This window comes from Carassius gibelio, chromosome B5 (genome assembly GCF_023724105.1).
Source record: "Carassius gibelio isolate Cgi1373 ecotype wild population from Czech Republic chromosome B5, carGib1.2-hapl.c, whole genome shotgun sequence".
Taxonomy (NCBI): Eukaryota; Metazoa; Chordata; class Actinopteri; order Cypriniformes; family Cyprinidae; genus Carassius; species Carassius gibelio.
This window is the reverse complement of record NC_068400.1, coordinates 17,594,503-17,620,397: the sequence shown is the minus strand read 5'-3', so window position 1 is coordinate 17,620,397 and position 25,895 is coordinate 17,594,503. Positions and strand designations below refer to the sequence as shown.

At 35.6% G+C, this 25,895-nt stretch overlaps 1 protein-coding gene across 5 annotated transcripts in view; it reads right to left on the bottom strand.

The window, feature by feature from the left end:
- The window catches only part of smtnb (smoothelin b), a 55,747-nt gene that overhangs the window by 2,628 nt on the left and 27,224 nt on the right, over positions 1-25,895 (bottom strand). For 2 of the 5 annotated variants that reach the window (XM_052556776.1, XM_052556779.1), the window contains 10 exons: positions 19,026-19,099; positions 11,190-11,345; positions 10,543-10,618; positions 10,349-10,381; positions 9,048-9,206; positions 7,891-7,953; positions 7,739-7,802; positions 6,473-6,646; positions 6,265-6,385; positions 5,350-5,501 (listed from right to left, as the gene is read on the bottom strand). In XM_052556776.1, the coding sequence (XP_052412736.1) occupies positions 5,350-5,501; positions 6,265-6,385; positions 6,473-6,646; positions 7,739-7,802; positions 7,891-7,953; positions 9,048-9,206; positions 10,349-10,381; positions 10,543-10,618; positions 11,190-11,345; positions 19,026-19,099 (1,072 nt within the window). Of the gene's footprint in view, positions 1-1,729; positions 1,899-5,349; positions 5,502-6,264; positions 6,386-6,472; positions 6,647-7,738; positions 7,803-7,890; positions 7,954-9,047; positions 9,207-10,348; positions 10,382-10,542; positions 10,619-11,189; positions 11,346-19,025; positions 19,100-25,895 lie in introns of all 5 variants that reach the window. The other 3 variants (XM_052556777.1, XM_052556780.1, XM_052556778.1) reach the window with 3 other exon arrangements.

Sequence of the window (25,895 nt, the reverse complement as noted above, 5' to 3'; positions counted from 1 at the left end):
TTAGTGTCTGATGTGTTCTTTACACTGGAAGCATGAGCAGGCCAGTCTTTGATGGGCTTGTTTCACATCTCTAAGAGCAGGACCATGTTTGGGCATCAGCGTCTTCACTGCTTCAGTCTGTCGCTTCATACGCTTTCTCTCTGACAAAAGCGGGTGAGCTGGCAGACGCACAATATTTTGTTATGCTAATTGTCAGAGACTTACCAACAGCACGCTGATAAATACCAATTCCTGTCATGGTGCGCATGTGAGACCCAAAGGTCTTACCTTTTAAGCTTAATGTCCAGGTGTGCTATAACTGGATCAAATATCTTGACTTTTATTTGGCACCAAGTAACTCTTAAAATATCAAATCTGCTAATATACGCTGTTTTCCCAAATTGAATTATTGCAGTTACTTTTAACCAGCTTCTGTTTTTCAGTGGCTGTATGAAGTCAGTTCACACAGGTGTAGGTGAGGAGTACTTGGCGCATCATGTAATATTAATATTTCTTGTGTAGTGTTTCTTAAAAAAAAAAAAACACATCGCCAATGCATAGTACAGCGTAAATTTTTTTTAAAAAGTACAATACTTATAATAATGTTATATATAATTTATTAAATATGTGCTGCATGTATCAGGGTTCAGCACAGCTCTGTGTTCATTCACATGCATGCAGCTCATGATACAGAGTTTCTGAGTCTTAAAGCAGCTTGGTTAATTAACTGTGAACTGAGTGATTCAGACATGCTTAAAATACTTGTTCTTTATCATGAGCTGAGTAGATGAACACAGTGCTGTGCTTCAGTCTGAATCAAGCTACAAATATATTTGCCAGCAAACCACCGAAATAAAAGCTCACTGGGTAAAATATTTTTGAAAGCAAAAGGTAAATATTAGTATTGCAATTTTACAGTGTACTATAAATACATTTTACAGTAAAATATTATTATTGCAATATTTATCATGTTTAATATAATTTTATTTTTATTTATTTTATTTGTATATTCATACTGAAAGAGTCAAAAAGGAAAACTGGACTGCTGTAGGAAACTAAAGCAGAACGTTTTTTTTATAACTCTGTTCACTTTATAATTACTGAAAGAGATTTCAGTTAGTAATTCTGAAGAATAAACTCAAATTCTTCATTTTTACCAAACCTGCACAGCCTTAAAGTATGGTCCATACTCAAACAATACAAATAAAACTAAATACAATAAAATAGTCCTTAGAGTAAAAAATAAATAAATCTATGCAGATGTGCTTACCAACTAAATCACCCCAATCATTTAACAAAAATATTATTTCTTTCCAAATATTGAAAAAACTAAATATTGCATGGTCAGTTTTACCCAGGACTATGCAGCCCTATAGTGCACCATTAACATGATGCCACTTGTTCGATATTTTATAGAAGGTTGTGATATTCATATATTTTTTATCATGCAAATACTTTTTGGGGGTCACTATATGTGGTATTTACTGATTTAATGGGTCTATTTTTTACCATTTTAAAATATGAGTTCATTTTAATTCAGTAATACAATTTTTTTTCCTAATTCTCGAATTCTCAGTCTCTTCCTGATCATTGCCACTACTCTGATTTATTTTTATTTTACTATCTATTTTTTCATTGCATGTTAGAATGAAATGCTTTAAAGGTTAGTTTGCTCTATCATGTTTCATTCTTGCCAGTGCCAAGACTGACTGAGCTGAGTTTCTCCTCAAAGATCGGATCTGGCTCTCACCGTTTGCTCTGAGTTTTGACCCTAGGAGGAGTTTTTGGTTTTGACCAAGCCCTTCTGCACCAATCCCCTGTAGAACTCCTGGAGGTACGTGTACACGCACTTCCAGTCCGGCTCCCGCATCCGCACCATATCCTCCACATCCAAAAGCTGCGGACAGTCTGCCAGCTTCCTACTCTCACGCCGAGGTGGGGGACAGAGGAAGGGAAGAGGACAGAAAAAGGACAGAAACAAGTGGGATATACAAAGCCAGTGAGGAGAGAGAAATTGAGACACACAAGACAAAATCAAAAAGCCAACATTAAACACTGTGATGACAGCATGTGTTTTCATGCCTTACATTCATAAAAGAATATATGTGCAAAGACAAACAACATCAAAAAGAGCAACAATTCATCCATTCTGTGATCTCATTATGCAAATGTGGCTGTGAACAATAACATACAGTATGGAGACAATAACGGCAATGCAAAAAGAGATGGCTAAACATGTAACCCTTCGTCTCCAGACAAACACTGTTTGTCTGACTGTTAAACAGCCTGTAGAAGCTTAGTGATGGGATCATGCTGGAGCAGTGGAGACTGACCTCTTTAAAGGCACACATCTGGTAATGCTTGTAAAGTTCCACCAGGAACTGAGTGAACAGCAGATTTCCTTAAATAAAGCACACGCATCCATAATAAAACATGCCTCACACAGCTCATGGGGCAGCAATAAAGGCCTCATGTAGCGAATCCATGCGTTTTTTTGTAAGAAAAATATCCGTATTTCAAATGGATGGCGCATACCTTTTGAGATGTTAGTGCCACAATTGTTTAAGGAAGCAAAGTTTCCTTACTTTAGTAAAGGAAAACCAGTCTCCTCTTGGCTTATATCGAAATCCCCCTACTTTTTTCATTACAGATCCTCATTTTGTGCTTCTAATTCATGACCAGTGTTTTTTGTTTTGTTCTCTCTCTCTAGGTTCGTCACTTATCACGCCATACCGCCCTACATCATCCACCAGAAATATGGATATTTTTCTGACAAAACCAAATGGATTTGCTACAGGAGGCCTTCATTCACCTCCCCGGAGCCATGTGAGGCACGTTTGATTATGGATGTGCACGCTTTAACATGTTTTGGACTGTTGAACAGAAACACCCATCCACTGCAATGATAGTGCTTAGAAGTGCCAGGACAATATTTTATGTAACTCCGATTGGATTCATCAGAAAGAAGAAAGTCACTTATAGCTAGGATGGCTTGAGGGTAAGTAAAACAAAGGCTAATTTACATTTTACCCTATAAATATAAGGTTGTTACAGTTTTTATGGATGTTAACATTTTTTAACTAAGATAAATTTCCATCTGCACCATGCCATTAATGTCAGGGAGCACAAACCTGTTTCATGACTGGAAACAATATCAGCCATTAGAATGCAGAAACTAATGAATTAATTACTATATTAGGATATTTAGTAAAATAAATAAATAAAAAATGATTTTACTTGCATAGGATTTTTCATGCATATTTGATAGAGAAAAATATTTTATAATCACACATTTTTTTGAATATTGTACAGACCTGTTTAGCAAGTGTTTATCATGTTCTGACAAAACATTTTTTAAAACCACAGTTAACTCTGGTTTCTATAACTTTCACTCATGGGAAGGAATCTGCCTTTAAACTTTAAAGATTTTACATTTAGAGTGATAATTATCAATAATGACTGATGCGATATATTTTATCATTATAATATTTTTGCCCATATCACCCGGCTCTACTTCACACAACAACATTCCATGAAGCAAATTCATTCGTTTTCAATGAGTTGAAATTTTGAGTCCAAAATTCTCGCCTGAAATTTTCGCAAGAGAAAAAATAAATACGACATCACGTTAATGTTAATCACGTTTACACATTGCCTCCGAAACTTTCGTCCGTCATAATTTTTTTTTTTATTATGTTCAATTCACTGCGTTTTCACATCGGTAGCAAGGATTTTGATAGGAAAAGATGACGAATACGAGAAGAAGAAAAACGAAAATTTTGGACTTTAAATAATTGAAAAGTGACACAATGTGGCAACTACCACTGGAAATGATGACGGCAGAGCTCGAGATCTGCCAGGACTAGTAACTAACAAACAACAGTATACTTAAACTTAAATAACCGTATATGAATTCACCTTCAGGCCACAACAGCAATTACAGATGGTGCCTTTAATGATGACAACAGTTGGGGTAGTGTGATAAACCAGTGCTCGCAGTTAGGTAGAGGAAAATGAAATGAAAAAGTGTCTACTGGAATTACCTGGACACAGACTGACCAAAGGGGAAACAGGTCAATGCCTATTCTCAGGTCAGCGAACAATACTGACTCTGAGTAATGCTCTTCCTATTCTGGGGAAACTCGTGAGCATTCAGCTGGATGTTTCTCATTTAGAAATGCATGAATGTTAGGTTAACTGGGAAACCAAAAAGGAAATAAGCAGAGGAGGAATTTATATCACAATTTAAAAAGCTAGTAATTAAGGTTTGTTTATTTAAGTGGAACGAACAAGGAAATGACAGCTATTAAAAGATGATTAATCTGAGAGGACTGGAGATGCAGATCAGTAGAACTTGTTAACATTTTGGCTGTATTAAAACAAAGCAAAACATTTTCAAAAACATTTACTTTTTAATTACTCACCAAGGATGCATTAAAATAATCAAAAAACACATTAAAGATATTTCTAATGTTATAAGTGATTCGATTTAAAATAAATGATGTTCTTTTGAAAAAAATTACATGATCACAGTTATCTGTTCACAAAATCTGTTACTCTAAATGGTTATAATATTTCACAATATTACAGTTTGTACTTTTTTTGATCAAATAAATGCAGCCTTGGTGAGCAGAAGAGACAGCTTTCAAAAACATTTTTTTAAAGAGCCCAAACTATGTATATGAAGGCAGGTCACTAGAAACATGGGAGAATTCACTAAGAATCAGCTGCGCCTGCTGATAGCATCATATATTTGCACACGCTCTCTGCATGGTTTCAAAATCTGATTCAAAAAATTATTCAAAATAGGTATGCCACTAAAAAAAACCTACAAAAATATGAGCTGAACACAATTAGCATGGCATATCTCAAGACGGTTTGGAGCAGTTTGCTGTATGCGGATGCAGCAGACCACCTCAATCTGGCATGGTTTACTGAGACTGTACAGCCTTGCTTCACCGCTGTGATATCCAGGCACTTGATCAGCTCAAGACGCAGAAAGTGCGCATGACACGTCTGGATATTTGCCTGGTTATAACGGAATTAAAACAATGTGCACAAACACTTGCACACAAACAACTGTTTGCCGCCAGCTTTCCATCTGCGGTAACAGCAACCCATTAATTTTACAAGGCCAATGTTTAGAAGAGACTGTGTTTGTGTTTTGTCACTAAAGAAGAACATTCTTAAATTGTGACATTAAATGCAACATGTTAATGTAAGAATGCATTAATGAACTTTGCTATATGAACACGCAACTGGTTGGGCTCGACGTCAGAAGCAACCGTTTAGTCAAATTTGAATTGCATTTCTGTCTGTCATTTTATTGTTTTTTGTGTTTGATCGTGATGTATGCAACTTTGGACTCACTCTGCTGTGCTGAAGGCCACCTCAAAGTTCTGCCTGCGGTTTGCAGGACTGAGGCTCGAGTAATCGAAGGCCTCTGGAAAGAAGTTATGCACCAGAGCACAGAACGCCATGCCATCACTCCAGCTGGAGGAGAAGTTCTGGATATCCACATTCTTCATGAAACGGAGGAGAGAGAAACAATATTAAGACAGAGAACAACGATTAACTACCGTTCAGTACGATTTTTAAATGATTTTGAAAAAAAAGTCTCTCCTGCTCACCAAGGCTCACCAATGATCCTGAGCTGATTTGCTGCTCAAGAAACCCTTCTGATTATTATCGGTGTTGAAAACTGTTGCACAGCTTCATATTTTTGTGGAAACCATGATATATTTCATTTTACATGATTCTTTGATAAAAAGTTAAAAAGAGCAGCATTTATCTTAAATCGAAATGTTTTGTAGCGTTATAAATGTGTTTACTAACATTATTGATCAATCTAATGCATCCTTGCCAAAAAAAAAAAGTATTAATTTCCTTATAAATAGCTTACAGACCCCAGCCATTTGAATGACAGTGTAATTAAACAAATACAGCAAAGCTTAAAGAAATAGTGTGAATAAGAAATTAGAAATGAGTAAATAATGACTTCTATTTCAGTCTGTTCCTCATATGAAGCTACTTTAGTACTTTGTACAGCACACCATTGAACTAAATTCCAAGTTGAGGACTGCTTTTAGGACAGTTTTGTGCTGCTTTAACATTTTTGGAGCTAGATAGCTCTATCTCCATCTATCTCATTCACTTTTAATTGCAAGCATGTGCTAAATAACGGTGTTTAAATGAAAGAAAGAAATCCAAAATGTTTTAGAACATGCGGGTGAGCAAATGATGACGGTTTAAGTTTTCATTCAGGATCTGATTTTCTCCAGTTACCTCATAGGAACGGGTCTTGGATCTGCACCAGTCCAGCAGCATCTGTTTGATGGAGTTCGCATTGGGGACACCAAAACTTGTGGAGCGCTGCACCTTGTTTACTTGAGTAATGGCTGAGTTGCTACAGTCAGGAAGAGAAATGCTGTTGACTAGGTGGTATTTCTGTGAGCTGAATGAGCCTGAAAGTGAGTGAAAACCACAGGCTCACCCTCCAGAGCCTCCAGTGTTCCCGAGCTTCTCGATCATGGCTTTCCGTGCCTGTGCTGCAGATGTTTTGGGTAACGTCTGAGCCCTCATCAGCTCTGATCTCTCCGCCTGTCTGCGCTCAAGAGCTGATGTTCTGCTGGAGCTACGAGATGTGTTGTCCTCACGGTCAAAAACACTGAAAGAAACAGAGAGGAAAAGTATATAAGAAAGAGTACATTACAGAATAAATCTCCCAACTATGACGAAAGACCTTAAAGGTCCTCCGACTCGATGCTCATGCGGGTTGCCAGATTAAGGACATGCAACAGGAACATAATGGAAGACAACAAGTCTTGCACTATAAGGTGATGAGTTGATTTATCGGTGTTTTAATATATTTTTAGGTCAGGTAGAATATGCAGTCTCTGACCCGGTTTGTTTGCTGGCCTGCAGACACATGACTCAGCACACAGGCAACCCAGGTTGGCTAAATTGGCTGCGGGGGAAATCACAGACCAAAACAAAAAAACTGACATTCTGACACGGAACACATTTCCATGTAGAATAACTGGCTTTAGCTAAGTTCTTCAGAGAAACAAGTATGTGAACTTGCATGTTTCCTAAATATAATTTAGCATTTTTATTAATTTTGTTATTTTTTTATTATTTATCAAAAAAAATAAAAAAAAATAAATACAAACAGCACTTTTACTAAATCTGTTGTAGTCAGTGTGCTGCTTCATATTTCTGTGGAAACTGTGATACAGTACAGTGCATATTTCAAGTTAAGGACTGTTAAATATGACAAATTCACTTTTAATCGTAAGCACATGCTAAATAGCGGTTTTATGAAACAAAGTCCAAAATTCTTAGGAACAATTTGAGGGTGAGCAAATTATCACTGAAGTTAGATTTTTCATTCAGGATCTGATTTTCTCCAGTATTTATTTGAAATCTTTATAACATTATAACAATCTTTACTCTCACTTCTGATAAATTTAATGCATTGTTGCTTTTTTGGGGTGGTGTTGGTGCAGTGGATAAGACACATGCCTTTGGTGTGAGAGACCAAATCCACTGTGAGACACCAATGTGTCCCTGAGCAAGACACTTAACCCCTAGTTGCTCCAGAGGCGTGCGATCTCTGACATATATAGCAATTGTAAGTCACTTTGGATAAAAGCGTCAGCTAAATGAATAAATGTAAATGATTTCAAAATAAACTACGTCGTATAAAATAAGACCAGGACCAAAGAGAGTTCATGTTGACTTTGAAGCACTGACTCACCTGCCAACCTTCCTAGTGGACATGGTGCTGGAGTAACTGTAGGATTTAGTTTGCACTGTTCCTTCTGAAGAGGAGATAAGAGAAACGTGGGTTTGGCATGGGGGCTGGTAGAAAGGAAGACTGAATGCTGAGCACAAACAGAATAAACTTACTGTCTGACTTTTGAACATAGCTGGATTCCATGATAGTGCTGCGGGACGTCCTGCCATTATCATCTGGCCACAAGCAATGACAGTGCCACAGTCAAATTACACACCAGAACAAGAGGCGCATTGAAAAATCAGGCAGCGTTAGAAAAAACTGGACCCCCCAGCTCTAAGTGTTGTTTCTAATTTTAAAGTGCCCAGCCAATCATAAAAAAGAATTATTTTACTATAACACTACAATATTTTTCCATTTTTACTGAATGAAGAGATTCTTTGAAATGTCCGTTTTTACATAAACTACAGAAAACCCACTGTGATGGACAAAATATATATATATTTTTTTTTTTCAGTGTGAACAATTTTAGTTGAATGCATCCGTAAATAAAAAACAATTTAGTTTAGGAAACAATTTAGTTTAGGAACAATGCTAGCTGTTTATTAGCATGCATATTACTACTACATTTGCCTTTTATTAGTACTTACAAAACACATATTAATAACTTATTCTGCAGGGACATATTCTAGAATCCTATCCCATACCCAAACTTAACAGCTACCTTACTAACTATTAATAGGCAGCAAATTCATATTTGAGGCAAAACATATCTAAAAATGACCAGTATCAAGTAAAATCAGTGGATTTAATTACATACTTTTGTAGTATTTGTGTGCATTTACCAACACAAATCAGTCCTTAAAGTGTGTGAGATACTTGAGAACAAAAGTATTTTTTAGACAAATCTAACCAACGGACAAAAAGTTATACAATGTACTACAATGTAACTGTCTTGGAAATGTCTAAACCCATTTCCAAACTTATACTCCTATACCAAAAATTACTGATTTTTAAGATACGTGCACCAATTTACACGTCAAAACTAACCTGAATGCAATTTTAAAGGTACACAGATGCTTCATTATTTTAGAGGAGAGTTTTACTAGTAAACATTTTCATGAAGGGCTCTTAAAATGTAAAAAGGAGTCTACTGACGTGTCTGCTGATATTAAATACCTAAACATTAATTAATTCCCAAGGTCTTGTAAAACAAAACTATGATCGTTTTTGTTACAAAATCTTGAACATAAACCTTAAATTTTAAGGGGACTACAGAGGGAAAAAAAAATCCAGCCAAGTAGAGTTCACCACATTACTGCTGTGCTACCTGAATGGGAAACACGATTGGTGACGTGACTGATAGTGGAGCCGTCTGCAGAGCACTCGATCTTCTTCGTCACGACTTCATCACGGGCTTTCTGAGATCTCCCCTCCCGCTGCTGTCTGAGCTCCTGCAGACGCAGATCTCGTTCCTTCTCTCTCTGGTCTGAGGACACATTTAAAATGAACAGCGTCAGCAAAAGAATTTAGGGTTAAGATGGAGTATAGATCAGGGATGCACAAAACATGTGTCCATATTAGTACTTTTGCAACAATCAACATGGGCGACATCTGACTAGGGAGTGTGTCCAAGAAACTTGTCTGAAAACCTTATTTTGCAACTCTAGAGACACAGAAATCACACACTTCACACTCCATCACTATCATGTTATAAAGCACTTGTGTGGAAACGTTAACATTTTAGATTTACACTATAGTAGGGTTGTGCAATATTTACTATCACAATAGTTTTTTTAACAGTTTGCCAGCTGACACGTTCTTCCTGAATATCAGCACAATTGCAAGTTGTAATATTAATGCGATACTAAACGTAATAATGATTTTTTACAACAGCTCAATAATTATAATATAATACACAAACATAACATTGTGAGTTACATTTTAAAAACAATATTATCGATATTACCATGATTATCAATGCTATATTTCACCACCACCCACAATTTTTCTTTATATATTATTAAATGCAGTCGTAACTGCAATGAAGATAACTTGCATTGCATTTGTGTAAATGCATTCATTCCACCTCTGAACTGCATTTAACAGTGTGTAAATCCATCTAAATTTCACTTTGGCATAGCTGTGTTACTTCTGCAGTGCAGAAATGGATTTTGTTGATACAGATTTAATTCGATTGGAAACAGCCATTGTATATACTGATTCAATTTGAGAATTCAACATAAAAGATAATGCTTGTATCTAAAATATTTAAGGTTCCAGCAATAATTTAGCAAAATAGTGTCAAAACCCCAGAAAACACAGAGATATAATTTATAGTCAATATTGCACACCACAGATGATCATAGTACTGTGTGAAGATTTGACCAAGCAAATATAGAGCAAGCAGTACCATATGATAACCAAATAAATATACTTTCATGCATGGTCCAAACATATGACCAGATCACACGTATCACACAAACCACACGTGGCACATAAAAAATACATACCGTATCTTCAAATACAAACCGTCTATAGCCAAATGAAGCCTAACTGACCCTTCACTAAGGCCCTGGGCATTAGCAAAGGGACAGTAGGGCAAAAACACACACAATCAAAGAACCCTACCCATTTCCTCCTGTGTGCATCCCAATCTAGCCTCTGAGAGCAAAGAGAGAGAAACAGCACTTAACAAAAGGGAGGTAAAGAAGACCGTGAACTGATACACTTTCTATGTTGACGCCCCTCAGTACATAGAGAGAATAAAGAAAGAACAGAAGGAGAGATGAGTGCTTTGCAAGAAAACAAATAGAGATAATCACCTCGCTTTTTCTTTCGCAGTTCTCTCATTGCAGTCCTGATCATTTTCCTTTCTTCAAAATCTTTGCAATCATCAAGCTGTAAAAACAAACAAACACCACTCAAACAGACCATAATAATAATAAAAATAAAGCAACTCATTTGTACTTCTTAAAAAAAAAAGAATAAATCATGCACAATAATACCAGGAACTTGTATTTTAAAAGTAAAGCTGAGTCAAATTCCATATCTTTTTATTTCTTTAAAAGAAAGAACAGGAACATTTTGTGTTAAAGAGGGTGGAACATGATCAATAAATGCTGTGAGCCAAATTCAAACCAATAGTTCATCCAAAAATGAACATTTTCTCAAAAATGAACATTTTGAAGCATGTATGTAGCCAAACAGTTGATGGTAGCTACTGACTTCCACAGTAATTTTTTTTAACTGTGGAAGTCAATGGCTAATGGCAACCGTTTAGTTACCAACAATCTTCAAAAACAGAACCAAGAAAGAAACTCACATGGGTTTGGAACAACCTAAGGATGAGTAAATGATGACAGTTTTCCATTTTGGGGTTCGCATGTTGTATGCATGAGCATCATCTTTGATCATTTTTTTGTTGTTGTTCGTGTTAAGAGCCGTATAAGAGCAGAAAAAAATAAATTACCATTTTGTCCAGGATCTCCTCGTCCTCAATCTCCTGCAGCTTCTCTGAGGTCAGTTTATCACTTTGCACCTCAGTTTTGATGGAGGTCATGGATGAGCCGTTCGGAAGCACAGGGACATCACGGGATGCCTCGCTCACAGATTCACCCGTCTCCATCTGTGTGTGCAGGGGGGTAAAAGACAGAGATGTATGATACACTTTAAAAATGATCACAACTTTAACAGTAAAACAGTGTAAATATGCTACTACTTTAGCATACATTACCCTACTTTAGTATATATGGTGACTTTTTATGTAATTTTACTTCTGAACAGCTAATCCCTAAAGCAGGCTATAATCAACAGCAACACAACTGACATCAGGATTTAATAGCATAAATGATAAAAATAGCCATCCAAAAATAAAACTGCAGAGTGATGGAGAGATGGACAAAAAAAGAGCAATAAGTGAGTGAAATCCTTACAGCAGACAGAGGAGATGGAAAAAGGGGGCTGTTGGAAGGGAGATCTGATCTATGACTACAGCTGTGTTTACACAAAGGCCATGGAAGCTTGCTGACATTTAGACAGGAATGAGCGCTCCGTGATTTCTGTGAATGTCCCTGTGCACCTCAGCCTGCTGCTCTCATCCAAGTCAAACTCAGCACTGGACAATTAGGCATCCACACGGTATAAAATGCTTGCTAAAAAGAAAAAACAATGGACAACTTTTTTTTTTAAATCTATCTGGAATCTACAAATTGCAGATTGATGCTTGTGTTCCTAAATTGTTTTTTTTATATATATTTCAGCTCCAAACTTTATTATATATACACACACACACACACACACACACACAAACACACACACAAATGCAAGTGAAGCACTAGCACAGTAAAACCCTGCAATTAAGCAATTGTTATGTCAAATCAGGTAAATGCATTAGGGGTGTTAAATGAATAGACATTTAATTAATCTCACAAGGTAATGTGCTAACTTTGGCAGTTCTATTAAAAATCATTAGTATATAATCCAAAAGTGCTATTTCTAAAATGAGAGTCTGGCATTCATTCACAATTATTTACATCACCAAATAAATACAAAAGACCTGCAACAGACTTGTGCAGAAATAGACCCGAATGCCCATTGCAAATCTTGTAATAATACTAATAAGACTAATACCAGCTTAACAAGGCTTTGCTTCATACTAGCAAATTTAGACAGGTTTTAGCTTTTAACCAACTAAAGCATTTTTAAGTGCTACACAAACATTACTTTTCAATATAAAACTCTAATACTGACTTAAATTAATTTTTTTTTAAAGTGATTAATGAAAAAAAAAAAAAAATACCACAAACTTTCCTTCTCACTGAACTACTTGTACTGTATCTAGAGCGTAACTTGCCCTAAATCAAGAGATCCCTGGAAAATCTGATCTGAGTGAATCAAATCTCTTCCTGGAAGCAAACTCAGACACTAAGACTTTCAATTAATCAGACATAAATGGGCCATATGATTAATTTTGTTTTCAAATGTACTGCGCAAAGCCATAAAATGGAAAAAATTGATGGTAAGTTTACAGTACGTTTTATTTGTGAAGAAAAAGTATGGCACAAGCTTCAAAGAAAATCTTTAACTTGAACCCCTACATTAAGATGGTTTTCTTGGCAGATTTTCCAGTCCTTGTGATTCACTACGAGTGCAGATGACTAATAATAATACATAGTGGAAAATGATCCTTTTAAAACCAAAGCCATCCAAATGATGATAGCAGTTTCATGAAGGAAAAACTATTTCCCAGCATTGGTAAGCATAAGTATGCAAAATACTACTTATTTCAATTGGCAAAAGCTTACAATATCCATCTTTCTGAGTCAAAGTTCACCGTTTTTTTTTTTTTTTTGCAAACCACAATGCTAGATGTTATTGATGGCCAGGTGATTGCTATTAGTTTGCTTAGGTGTTCTGAGTAGTAAATAAATGCCCAAATTGAAAGGCCCAAACCAAGTGGTCTCTACATATTGCTCATATCCCATTTTGCTCACTTTATTGCAAAAGCTATTCTTCACCTTATCAAAACTATTAATGTTTACAATCAGACAAATGTCTGAAGTACCTGAAAACCACACTCGAGTAAAAGTACAGATACTTTACAACAAAAATGACTCCATTACAAGTCACCAATTTCAATACAACTTGAGCTGAAGTCATCAAGTTAGTAGTGAAGTATTTTACTTGCACTAAATTAGACATTAGTTCTCAACATCTAAGAAATGCCAGCAAAAAACAAGCCACAGTTTATTTGTGAGGAGAGCTATCATATGATTGCAATTAGATTTGTAAGTGATCCTAGGTAGTAAACTGGTCCAAACTGATCTTTGTACTACCATGTTATTTTTCCTTGAGACACTGCCGGGTGGAGACGACACCGATGATGTGTGGCAAACGCCAGGAAAGATTGGCGGGTTTAGCACTGGGTTTACCTCCCCATCAAAGGGATTGCTGTTTGCTGGACCAACATCTTGCTCGTGTCAGTCTTGGTTCAAGAAAGTCCAAGGGAATCAACAAAGCACCATTACTTGCCTTACAAGCCAACAGCAATGGTCTCAACAATAGGCACAGCCTGGGCTGTTGCTTCCTCCAAATGGGCTTCTATACTTTTCCTAAAAAACCTTTAAATCGCAATGTACATCTCTGCATGGCTCACAGTTGAGACAAACCCCAGGCCTTTATATCTCACTCAAGACCACCATTAGCCATCCAACACATCAGCCAATGGAATTCTGTCCCCAGAGCTCCCATTAACTCAGGTGCCACAGTCATCTATTTATCAACAGTGGCTATTATTCCAGAGAGCAATCACCCATAAGCCCTTGGCTCTCTCTCTCTCTCTCTTTTTTTTTTTAGAGCTCTTGTCCTTCACACCTTTCACTAGCAGAGAACAAAGTCTGCAGAACAGCGGTGAACAATGTGACCACATGTACATATTGCAAACCCAAGGCACAAATGGTTTATTAGCTTTTTTTCAAGGGTGTCTGATCGATCTTGAACCATAGATGTACTACATCAGCAGTGTAGGGTTGCATCAGCTGTTTGTAAGTTCTTACTTTAACTGTGAAGTCCACAATACACATATAGTAACTACAAGCTAGTCTGATACTGTATTTTATTTGGTTGCCCCATTTGTTCTTAAGGCATAATGGAGCTAGAAAGACTTAAATGTTCCTAAAACTAACACATTGTTATGTAATATGACATTTAACCTCAACGATTCAGGATGAATAAATAAACTGGGTCACACTTTATTGTAGGGAGCAATTATCACTTTTCTGTTTTGTCGTTATTGTTTGTGCGCACAAATGAACAGAGTCCTTACAGATTTGAAAGATGTATTACTATTATCTGTATGACCAAAAATTACGGAGTATTTTTGCACTGTATTTGTCATCAGGAAACTTTGAGTAGCCAAAACACCTCTGAACTTCTTGACCCAGATGCAGATCATTCAATAGCATGACTGCATTAGCGTATATTTGAGGCTCAGACAGCTTTTCCATTTAGTTCGGGATCATTCGATCAACGATGCCTGACCGTCAGACTTACTGACAGCCATGCAACTAAAAATATCTAACATGGTTCAAAACAGAGCACTAAATATACCACCACAAGTTGTAAAAGAGTGGCCAAAAAACAAACCCTGTGAAGAATGTAAGGTGAGTACAGCGGCAAGAAACAGACAAGCAGTACTTTGCCAGGAAAAGTTTCAAAATGTCTGTTTTGCTTGGAACATCATTCTATAGGCATCCATGTATGAAATTAAAAAGCTACTACTTCTTTCTAGGAAAGAGTAGTGAAAAGTACAGGTTGGCATTGTGTGGTGGATGTCCAGAATTAGTCAGTGACTTTAGTTAGAAGCTTTCTAAATAGCACAGATTACTCCAGACCCAATGTATTTAAATTTGTATGTTCACTGGCACTAGACATATATATTTATAAAATTAATGTAAGTAATATATATACACACACATACACACAAATAAAATACTGGTATATAAAATTCATCCCTTTAGTTATATTGGTCCATATAAATAAATGGTTAAATATATAAATATATATAAATATATATATATATATATATATATATATATATATATATATATATATATATATATATATATATATATATATATATATATATATATATAAACTATGCCAAAAAACATGCCATGATTATTAGATTTTTGCTGATGCATTAAACATTTAGACATCCATGACATCCATTTTTTCCATTCAGAACAATGTTATACATAAATTTTGAGAAATAAGTCGATTTTTGTCAAATATATTATTACACACCCGGGGTAAAAACACAAAGTAATTACACATAAAATACAGAGAATATAAATATACTAAATACACATTTTAAGAATAATATTGGAAAATAAAACTGTCTATTACAATGCTTCCTCTTAAAAAAATAGCTCTTAAAAATTCAATAAATAATAATAATAATTAAAATTTGGTCATGATCTCCATTTCTGTCGTGTTGCATTGTATTAAATTTATTATACGATGAGATATCATTGATCCAAAATTCCCTTATATACTGATCAGCTGTAATTGTCACCTTGAGCAGCTTTTTTGCTTTCACACAGAAAACATTTGTAATCAGAAGAGCTGTAGATTATTTCCCACACCACTCCTTGTGGTTTTCTCATCAAGTCTCTCCAAACCATGCTTCTAATTACCTTCCCACCAGTGCTAAACAGTTTGACCTACATCTAGTACAATTTGTACCTCAAATCACCATCCAGGAAATTGCTTGCAAAGGAAGAGAAAAACAAAGGGCAAACAACAATGACCACACAATCCTTTATGATAAGCTGTTAGACATTTGTCTGTCATTGTAGAGGTTTGGATGAGCTTTATTATAAATTCCATGATAACTGCAGAGTATGCATTAACTCCAGCGGTTCACGTTTGCTAGTACACAACACAGCAATCACTCTCTACTCCTCAAATGCTACTCATTTTTTACCTCTGACCCAGACTGCCGTTTACAAGTTTGCCTTCAAATCATGATTCCTGCTGTCAGTGTTCTCTCTCAAGGCTTTCTCTTTCTTCTGTTGCTCTCACACCTAGATGTTAATCCCTCATTTGTGCAAAATAGCCTCGTCAACCTGCTAATGAAGCATCAGTACTTATCCTTTAACAAGATTTCCACACTGCCTCACGAGTTAGACGCAACAGGAATAACCAGCAAAAGACACGTTTTCATTAGATATCAAATTATTTACCTTAGTTATGCAAATAGGCTCCTTTTCAATACTAAACAAAGACCACTTACGTGTAGTTAAAGAGACATTCATGACTGTTTCTCAACAAATTTATGCCAAGTTCACACTGCATGATTTTAACCTGAATTTCACTTACCACAAATGTTTTTCAATATTTTCAGCAGTACACTTTAACCATATCTCAAAGTCAACCGACACAATTATACATTTACATATAAAGTTGTGATTAAGCCCAACTTAAATCTCCAAATTGCAAATAATCAAAAATAACATTCAATTAAATGAAATACCCCAAAACATTAGATTCGGTTCACACTTAAGTATATTCTTTTAAAGTACAATGGAAAGTATTCAGACTGTTTTTAAATTTTTGTCATGTTGCAACCATTTACTAAAGTGCTCCTTAAACCATTATGACAAACAGATTTGTGATTACAGCAGATTTCACCTTGACTATCACAATGACAAAAGCCTTCACTAAAACATTTGAAATTTAGCTCAGGTTCATCTATTTTCTCTGGATTATATTTGAAATATTTCTACACATTGACTGGAGTAACCAATCAAACATCTCTGAAGAAACCTGAATAAAATTGTGCGACCTGACAGAGCTTGAGAGATTAAGCAAAAAAGAGAGGCAGAATATCTGCATGTTGCATCAGACCCAAAACACTTAAAGCTGCAATCACCAGCTTTAGAGGTGCTTCAACTAAGTACTGTGTTATGGAATGTGAAACTTGATAGTTTTATTTTTAAACAATTTCCATGTTATCACAAATCAATTTTTTTTTTTTGTCATTACTGGGTATAGTGTGTTGATTGATGTGAAAAAAAAAAGTTTTTGGCACAAGGCTTCAACAAAATGTGAAAATGTGTAAAAATATCTTAATACTTTCTAAGGGGCTGTTTATACAACGTTTTCAGCCAAAACATGTATGCATTTTAACTGTTCGTTCACACGACAATGGCGTTTTGAGAACTGAAAACTTATTTTCGAAAAAGGGGTTCAAAATGCAAGTTTTTGAAAAATGGCACCGTTATCATTTCCGTGTAAACACCTTATATGGGAATCTTTGAAATGTTGACGTCATGTGGGTGCATAGTATGTGTTAGGTACGTAGACATACGCAGTACATGTTGATTTTAAAGGCAAGCGGGAACCAACAAAGTCGGAATATATGGTACTCCTTGTTGGCGGCCTGCCACAATATCAAAAAATGATTGCCACAAATAAATTTTCCAAAAGGCTTTGACTTTGTTGAATAAACATGAGCACTGCACGTTTCAAGATCGAAACCTGGTGCAGGTGTTTTTATATCACTGTATTTCTGAAGGAAACAGACTGTCATTTTAATTTAATCTCGCATGTAATGCCTGATAAAGCAGTGTTTGTAAGCGAAGCACTGCTTTGTGTACAGACGTATACAAGGACTCCACAATTATAGCACTCCAACAGCACCTCCTGCGGAAAACACTGGTCCTCTTGTAGCTGCTCAAGAGTTTGCCCACGCTTCTTCACCAAAGTGTGGATTTATGTCAATATTACAACCAACAGCGGAGACAAATCATATACATCATATAATCATCACTTAGTGACAGTGAACTCTACTGGCCTGGCATACATAATACAGCATTTTTGTCCATTCTCATGGATGTGTGTAAACGCGAATCATTTTGAAAACTGTGTACATGTGTAAACATAGCCTAAATCCAATCTGAATGGTTTGTATAAATACTCTTTTTACTAAAGTGCTTAAGTGTACTTCATTTTCACAAGGACAAAATGACAAAACTACCTCAATTGTTTACAGGTTTGCAGATGTTGTGATTTTAAGTGTTTATTATGTTCTGTGCAGTATTAGCTTTTGGGGAGACTGGATGACTGCAACACACACAAATTTTCAACTGCAATTAAATGTGGCATTGTATCAAACTTACTACCAAAATTGCAATGATGCCTATCAAGTTACAAGTCCAACATCTCTAACCACTAGGCCATAACTGCCCCATTTTGTTCATGCTCATAAAAGTTGCTGTTTATAAAAAGTGTGCATTTCTTTTTGTGTTGCCATGTCTGCATTTTTCAGCTTAGTTTTTCATAAAGATGCTTATTTATGGCCAGTCATGTTGTTTTATGTTCATTTAAAGAACTGAGTACCGTGTTAGAGCGTATTTTGGTGAAGCAAGTCGCTTGTTTTGGCTTTGTTTTCCTAGCGAGATCTGGCAGTAGAGAGATGAGTGCATGAGTGAAAGCACATACACATACATTGCTTAAAAGTTTCAGTAAGAGTAACTATTTTTCTGTCACTCATTTAACGTGCTAAAATGTCATTTATGTAAAGGCCTTAAAGGCACAGCAGGACAAAAAAAATGATCTGTTTAATTATAAGGGTCAGAGAGAGAAGAAATGTAATTACTGTTTATTGTATAAAAAATAAAAACACTGACTAATATTACAAGTGGACCTCAGGGGGGAAATTAATAGAATGTTGAGTAGAGACTTCATCTGCATGCAAATATAGCTTTGTTTTGTGTTAAAACAGTGTGTGTATGTTAAATACCTTAACAGAGGATCCTGATGAGAGACTTGAGCTGGTCACTTTGAATGGCACTGCTCTTAAACCAAGCGTCAGTTCTGAGAGAACATAGAAAAACAGAAAAATGAGAACATTTAAGACACTAACAAGATTTAGATGAGAGTGAGCTTCTTAAAAATGTCTAATGATGGTGTACGTTTGAAAATATCATACCACCCTAAGAAATATTTACACAGCACTGTTCAGATGTTAAATAGAGCTTCAGTTGGAGTGGATGAGACTGAAGTGGAGCCTAGTCTGTTATGTAAGCTACCACAATGGCACCACATAGAGCTCATAAATTAGCATGGTCACATTACTGCTAATGTAAACACTGCTCAACGCCCTCTGTGCTCTCTGGCTGTTCAGCATTGAGCACAAATACACCCCTTGCCACATTAGTGTGTACTGGCTACAGTTATTATAGTTAACTAAAATTAAACCATAAAAAAAATTATGTTTTTTGTTACTTAAATGTTAACCGAAAAATATATATACATATGGGATCCAGTCTTTTTCCATTTTCATTTATAGATGATTACAGAAAGGTCAGGTTGGTCAGACTTTTTTTTTTCATTTTTTTTTTTTATACTGTATACTGTATAATACTGTAATGACGATACAAGATATTAGTCATTACTTTTAGTCAATAGTTTTAGCCAAACTGTAGTTACCAGAATTTATTTTGGTAGCAATTTTATATGTAGTTTTCAAATCTCTTTAGACCGAATCAATTAAGCTTATGAGAAATTTGAATCAAGGACTGAATTTGGAAAATCATGAATAAATTATGGCAATTTTCATTTCTGGGTGAACTATCCCTTTAACAGAAGGTAAAAAAAGGAGCTTCTTATACAATTATATAATATAATATAATATAATATAATATAATTAGACAAATACAATAGAGAATCAAATTAAACAATTTTTTTAGATACAGTAGGTCTTACTTAACATGTATACATTTACTTTACGTCTTTTGTTGGGTAACATTGTTGACAGGTATTTAAATTTGGAATGCTGTCCCTTTAATACGGAAGGCATACATGAAATACTGACACACGTTCAGTTTTCACACACCTGTTCAGTTCACTTAATCCATAACCGACTATATTTACGTGAGATACTCTACACAATAAACATTTGGACTGTTGTGTGTGTATTTGAGCGCTGAGAACTGATTGCGCGCTGTATGTGAGAACTGAGGAAGTGGGGCGCGCGCGCGAGCGTGATTTCACCTATGGCCGGTGACACACTGGCTGCGTGGTGTGAGTGCGCTGCTGCTGTCAACAATATCAATACTGTACAATTCAATACTCAACAATATCTGACAACAATATCAACTTTTTTTTACACACCTACACCTACGCCTACTGATAAAGGACACCGTCAAAAGTATTGACGGTGAAATAGATTATGTTTGACAGGTGCAATATTTGAATATCGATAATTATTTATTTATTTTTTAAATAAATACATTTATATCTGAATTTTATGCTTCCAACACGCGCGTGTCGCGGTAAAAATAGGCGTCTGTTCTATTTCTAGCATGCACGCGTTTTCCGCGCGTCTCACGCAGGCGGTCTGTAAGCTCTAACCTGTTAACATGGGAGCCGAATTAAAAACCGACAAGCCACGCGGCTGAGAAGCTTGCGCCACGCATCCAGTGTGTCGCCGGCCTATGCCGCAATCACTAAAGCCTGGCTCACACTACAAGATTTTTAGCCCCCATTTCCCCCTCCTGAGAATCGGAGCAAACATCTTGTCGAGCACCTCGATCTGTCCCGATGTTCAGCGCTGATTATCTACTAATGCGCGAGGCATTCACCGATCGAATCTCGTACCTCCCGATCTGCTCGCACACAAATCGGGGCAGCCCCGATTATTATCAAACATGTTTGATATTTCGGATTTAAATCGGGATGATGATGGAAATATGATTACGTCAGTACTTTCACAGCCAATGCACAAAACCGCAAAACAGCTGATGTATGGCTCCGTTGGATAGTGGAGATAGAGGAAACTGTTTCTTGACATTTTGTAGTAGCACAACTGTCTGTATAATGTGGCAAAAACGCATCACAACTGTAAGGAGAAAGAGAAGTGCTTAGAGCAGTGACTATCTACTAACGGGACGTCTGATCAACTCATCCCTACCACTTCGGGTGCTGAGGCCATTGTTTCAGATCACTTATTTGCTTTTTATTAGTCTATCCATCTACTGCGGCTGCTAAACTGACCAGATATGCGAATGGCTCTTATCCGATCGTAATCCAATGACAGGGACGCACAATTTGAAAGAAAATAGAATAGTCTATCGGATGCATTTTGAATGTCCTGTAGTCCTCAAATAAAATTATAGTCCAGTCTCATCTAGTTAACGAAAACGCGGCATAAATTTCATCATAATCATCAGATATTATTTTTTAGCTCATCAATGTCTCATCTTCGTCACATAAAAATTTTTCGTTAGCGAATATTTTTCATCGTCGTCTTTGTTAACGAAATTAACACTGCTCGATTCAAGAACTGTTTCTGTTGGACACGTCCGATTCGAGAACCGATTCAGTATGAAGCAGACTGACAAACAGCGCTTCTGAACCAAACTGGTTCTTTTGGTGATTCTGTGCTAGTGTTATGAGTGCAGGTAAACCGAAGACTTAAATCAAGGGCAATCATCGCCAATGACATCATTACGTCGAGCGCAAAAGAACTGATGAACAGTTTTCTTCAACTGGTTTATTGAATTGAACTGTCCAAAAGAACTGGTTTGTGGAAAAGAACTGAACTTCCCATCACTACTGGTTATCCGAAAACCGATGCCTTGCCTCGAGAACGAGTCAATCTTTTGTTCGTTATCTGGCTCGGCGTTCATCTTCAGTTCTCTCTTCACAGCAGTTCAGTCAGTGTACTGTTTGAGTACATGAATTACTCCGGGATATTGGTTTGTTTGAACTCAGAGGGAGTGTCAGCCACATAAAAAAAAAATCATTTGTGGATTAATGCTTATTGGAGACAGCTTTGATCACAGCAATAAATAACATTTTGCAATATATTGAAAAAGAAACTAGTTGTATAAATTTTTTTAAATAATATTTCAATATTACTGTTTTTCCTCAATTTTTTGACTGAATAAATATAGGTTTGTGATAATAAATAGACTTCTTTCAAAAATTGACCAATCTTAATGATCCAAACTTTAAGATGTACTGGTGTACAAAAAGTGTCTTGATTTCTTTTCTCCAATCTAATGAATTAAGTTATGTTTTTTTCTCCAAGAGAACATTGACAGTATTTATTGAAACCTTCATATTTTATCCCAAGAGATCTGGTTTGTTTTAAAGATATAAAAACGTCAAGAAATTCCCAAATAAAAACCTATTTGTTCAAGAACACAATGCTGACAAAATCAGAGAGTGTACATGACTCTTAAATAAAGCAGCCCACTCTGTTTATGGTATCTTCATCAGTTAGCGAGCGATTACACAATACGTCAGTGTTCTTTATGTGGTTCAGCGAGATGGTAAACACTCTTTTACTGCAGGTCTATATCATTAAATGTCCTGAGGCTTTCAAGCTCATTTCCACTGCCTGCGAGACCTTTCAGAAGCAAGGATGAGCAAAGCACTTCCAAAAAAGGAAGATTTGACAGAGCTGTGGCACTATGACAAATACAGTCTGTTGATGATACTGAGAAGAGACAGACAGACAGAGATATGAGGAGAATAGAGATTTTGTTTATGCATCAGGCGGGTGAAAGAGGGTGACCTAGCATGTGAATTATGATTATATGACAGGGGTCCTTAGGAACACATGCCAGTTAACCAAAATACAACGGTAATTTTATGGATATCACTGTGACGGTATGGCATAGCTATGTATGTTCAATATACACTGGAACAGTATAAAGATAAGCTATTTTTAATGGAAATGCAAGTAAAAATGCTTTACGTATGAAATTATTATTAACTCTTTACTTGAAGACTTTATTTATAATGTAAAGTATTTTAAACGCATTAATTATCTTATAATGCATTGTAAGATATCAACACAAAAGCACTGTTGTACTTGTAGAAAGTATGCATTAAAACAACTGAATTTCAAACAATAAGAAATATATTTTTTTGTTTATATATATATATATATATATATATATATATATATACACACACATATACACATACATACACACACACACACACACACACACACACACACATACATATATGCAAGCTTTTTATATGTATTTTAATTCTGAAAATATACTAAACAATACATTATATAATTAATATGTAAATGCTATAAGTAACGTTTTAAATATACAAAATTACCATGTGGCCATGAATATTTTTTGAATAATTCAGTGAATTAAATGCTTTACAAATGAAGTGTACTTCAGCTCATTAGATTATTTCAGAACCTAGACGATGCTAAACAAAAATTGATGCAAATTATATTCTTAAATAAATGAGTCTAGTAGCAACTCACAGCAACTTATGCAGCATAAGTTAGCTAATATTGCTTGCATGACCCACTATCGGCATAAAGGGATTTCCTTCAATCCATGTAAAAATTAAGACAAAATTCTAGTTCATAAATTGAGGAATGGATGCAAAACATGGATGCAAAACAAATTTTTGGAAGTGGAAATCGTGCACTTCCACTTCCTGTCAATTGAACCAGAAGCTAGAAAAAAAAAACATTCTAGATGGTACTTAGAAAAGGTCAAATCTTAACATTCAGTGTCATCAAGAACACTTCAGAAAAAAGCCACAAAAATGACTCTGAGGAAGCAACAAGAGTTCAGAATGCTACTGCAGCCTGGGAAAATATGTTGCTCAGATGAGGCCAAGAAATTAAAATGTGGTCTTTTTGGTAACACTTTAGACTAGTGACACATATTCACTAACTAAGTCAATAATATGAGCTTTATAAGTAGGCTTTAAACAAAGTTACCATATGCCTTCAGAAGACTTCCAGTAAACCAGTAAAATTTTTATTTTTGCTAATCATGGTTCATTTTGAATGGAAATCTTGTCTTCCAGAGAAAAAGAAAAACAATATGGGTTTCAAGGGACATAAGGGTGGCAAACCATCTAAAATGAGATTATTTTAGATTTTGGGTGAACTACTGTGATTTCACATTCATAAGTACCATTCAAGCAGACTGGGTGAAATCCACTCCCGCTTAAAGGAACCAGAAAAGAGATTCTTTTAAAGTTTATAGGCAAAACCACTAAATAGGCTTATTCATACTTTACTTGAATCATGGAAAAGGAATGAATGGTAATATTTCATTTTAGGGTAAAATTTCCAACATGGGTGCCATGCACTCCAATTTGTTCCATCAGCTCCCTCAGACTCCCCTTCCCTATAAAAGCATCTGTGAAACGCATAGTAATTAGCTTTCCATTTCCCCCTTTCCAGCTTTCTAGGCCTGTGACCTCACTACTTTAGACAAAAATCCATCATTACTAAGGAATAGTTTTATAATCATCATTTAAAACCAATCTGAATGAATCCTAATACCAATTTTCATACAAAATTCCAACTTAAACACGAAACTAAAGAGCTAGATACAGTAGTTTTCAACTACTATGATTATCAATGGGAATAGGGCCTAGGTATTTAAAGAAAATGTAAAATTTTAATTTCCATCTAATCAGTAAGAAATACGTTGTTGGTTTTTGTTTTGTTTTTCTGGCTATTTTAATGCTTTTTAGTGGACAGGATAGTAGAGAATGACAGGAAAGCATAGGGTTGAGAGTTGGTAACAGGTCAGGACTCGACCTCGAGTCGCAATTGCATGGAACGTCAGTTTGCTAATCAACAGGCTATCAGCGCTGACAGAGCAATGTTATTTAACACAATACAAGATATTAAACTACAACCAATAGGGCTCAAAAACTTGTTCAAATTTAGGAAACATGACACAGGACCATGATTTCTTAGGATAATTATCCTTTAAAATGCATTTTATGTTCAAAACAATATATGCTAAAACAATTTTTGAACTTTATAAGAATAAAAGAAGATTGCTAGTCTCTTGGCATGTAAATCCTTTTATTTGGATACATAGCAAACAAATTTAAAGAATGGAGTTTTTTTGCTCTGACTTGAAGTTGTGTTACATGTGAAATGGAACCAAATCAGATTTTTTTCAAAAAAATATGGCAACACTTTATTTTAAGTACCAATTCTCACTATTACCATGCTTTTCACTGGCACATTGGCTGTTTATTAGTACTAATGAAGCACATATTAATGCCATATTCTGCTTTACCATATTTTAGATCCCTTAATCAACCTCATACCTAAACTTAACAACTACCTTACTATTAATAAAGAGCAAATTAGGGTTTTGAGGCAAAAGTTGTAGCTACTAGTTAATAGAAATGGACATTAAAATATAAAAAAAAATAATAAGGCATTGTGTGTTTTGGATATTTTATACATTATTTTGAATGCCTTGACAAAGCAGATCAACAGAATTGTTTTAGAAGTTTGAAAACAATGATCTGAAGATGTCATCTTTATAACTGTGATTATGAGAAATAAGCATCATTATAGCATTGAAAAATTTGGCACTGATGATTTTGATGTCAGCTCTTTATTTTTGATGAGAAATAAGAGTCCGTAGTGATGCTATATTCTTGCATTTGACATCTTACACGTGTATCCTGGAAACACGCACACCAAAATAATGTTGGAGCAGATTTAAAGATAAACATGCATAAAGATAAAAGGTGTCTAAAATTAACACTCTGCAAGCATTTTTGGAGTAAGATTCAGATTACTATTTCAGTGTTGCAAAAATTTTAGTAACACAGAAATAGTAGTCTGAAACTTACTTGA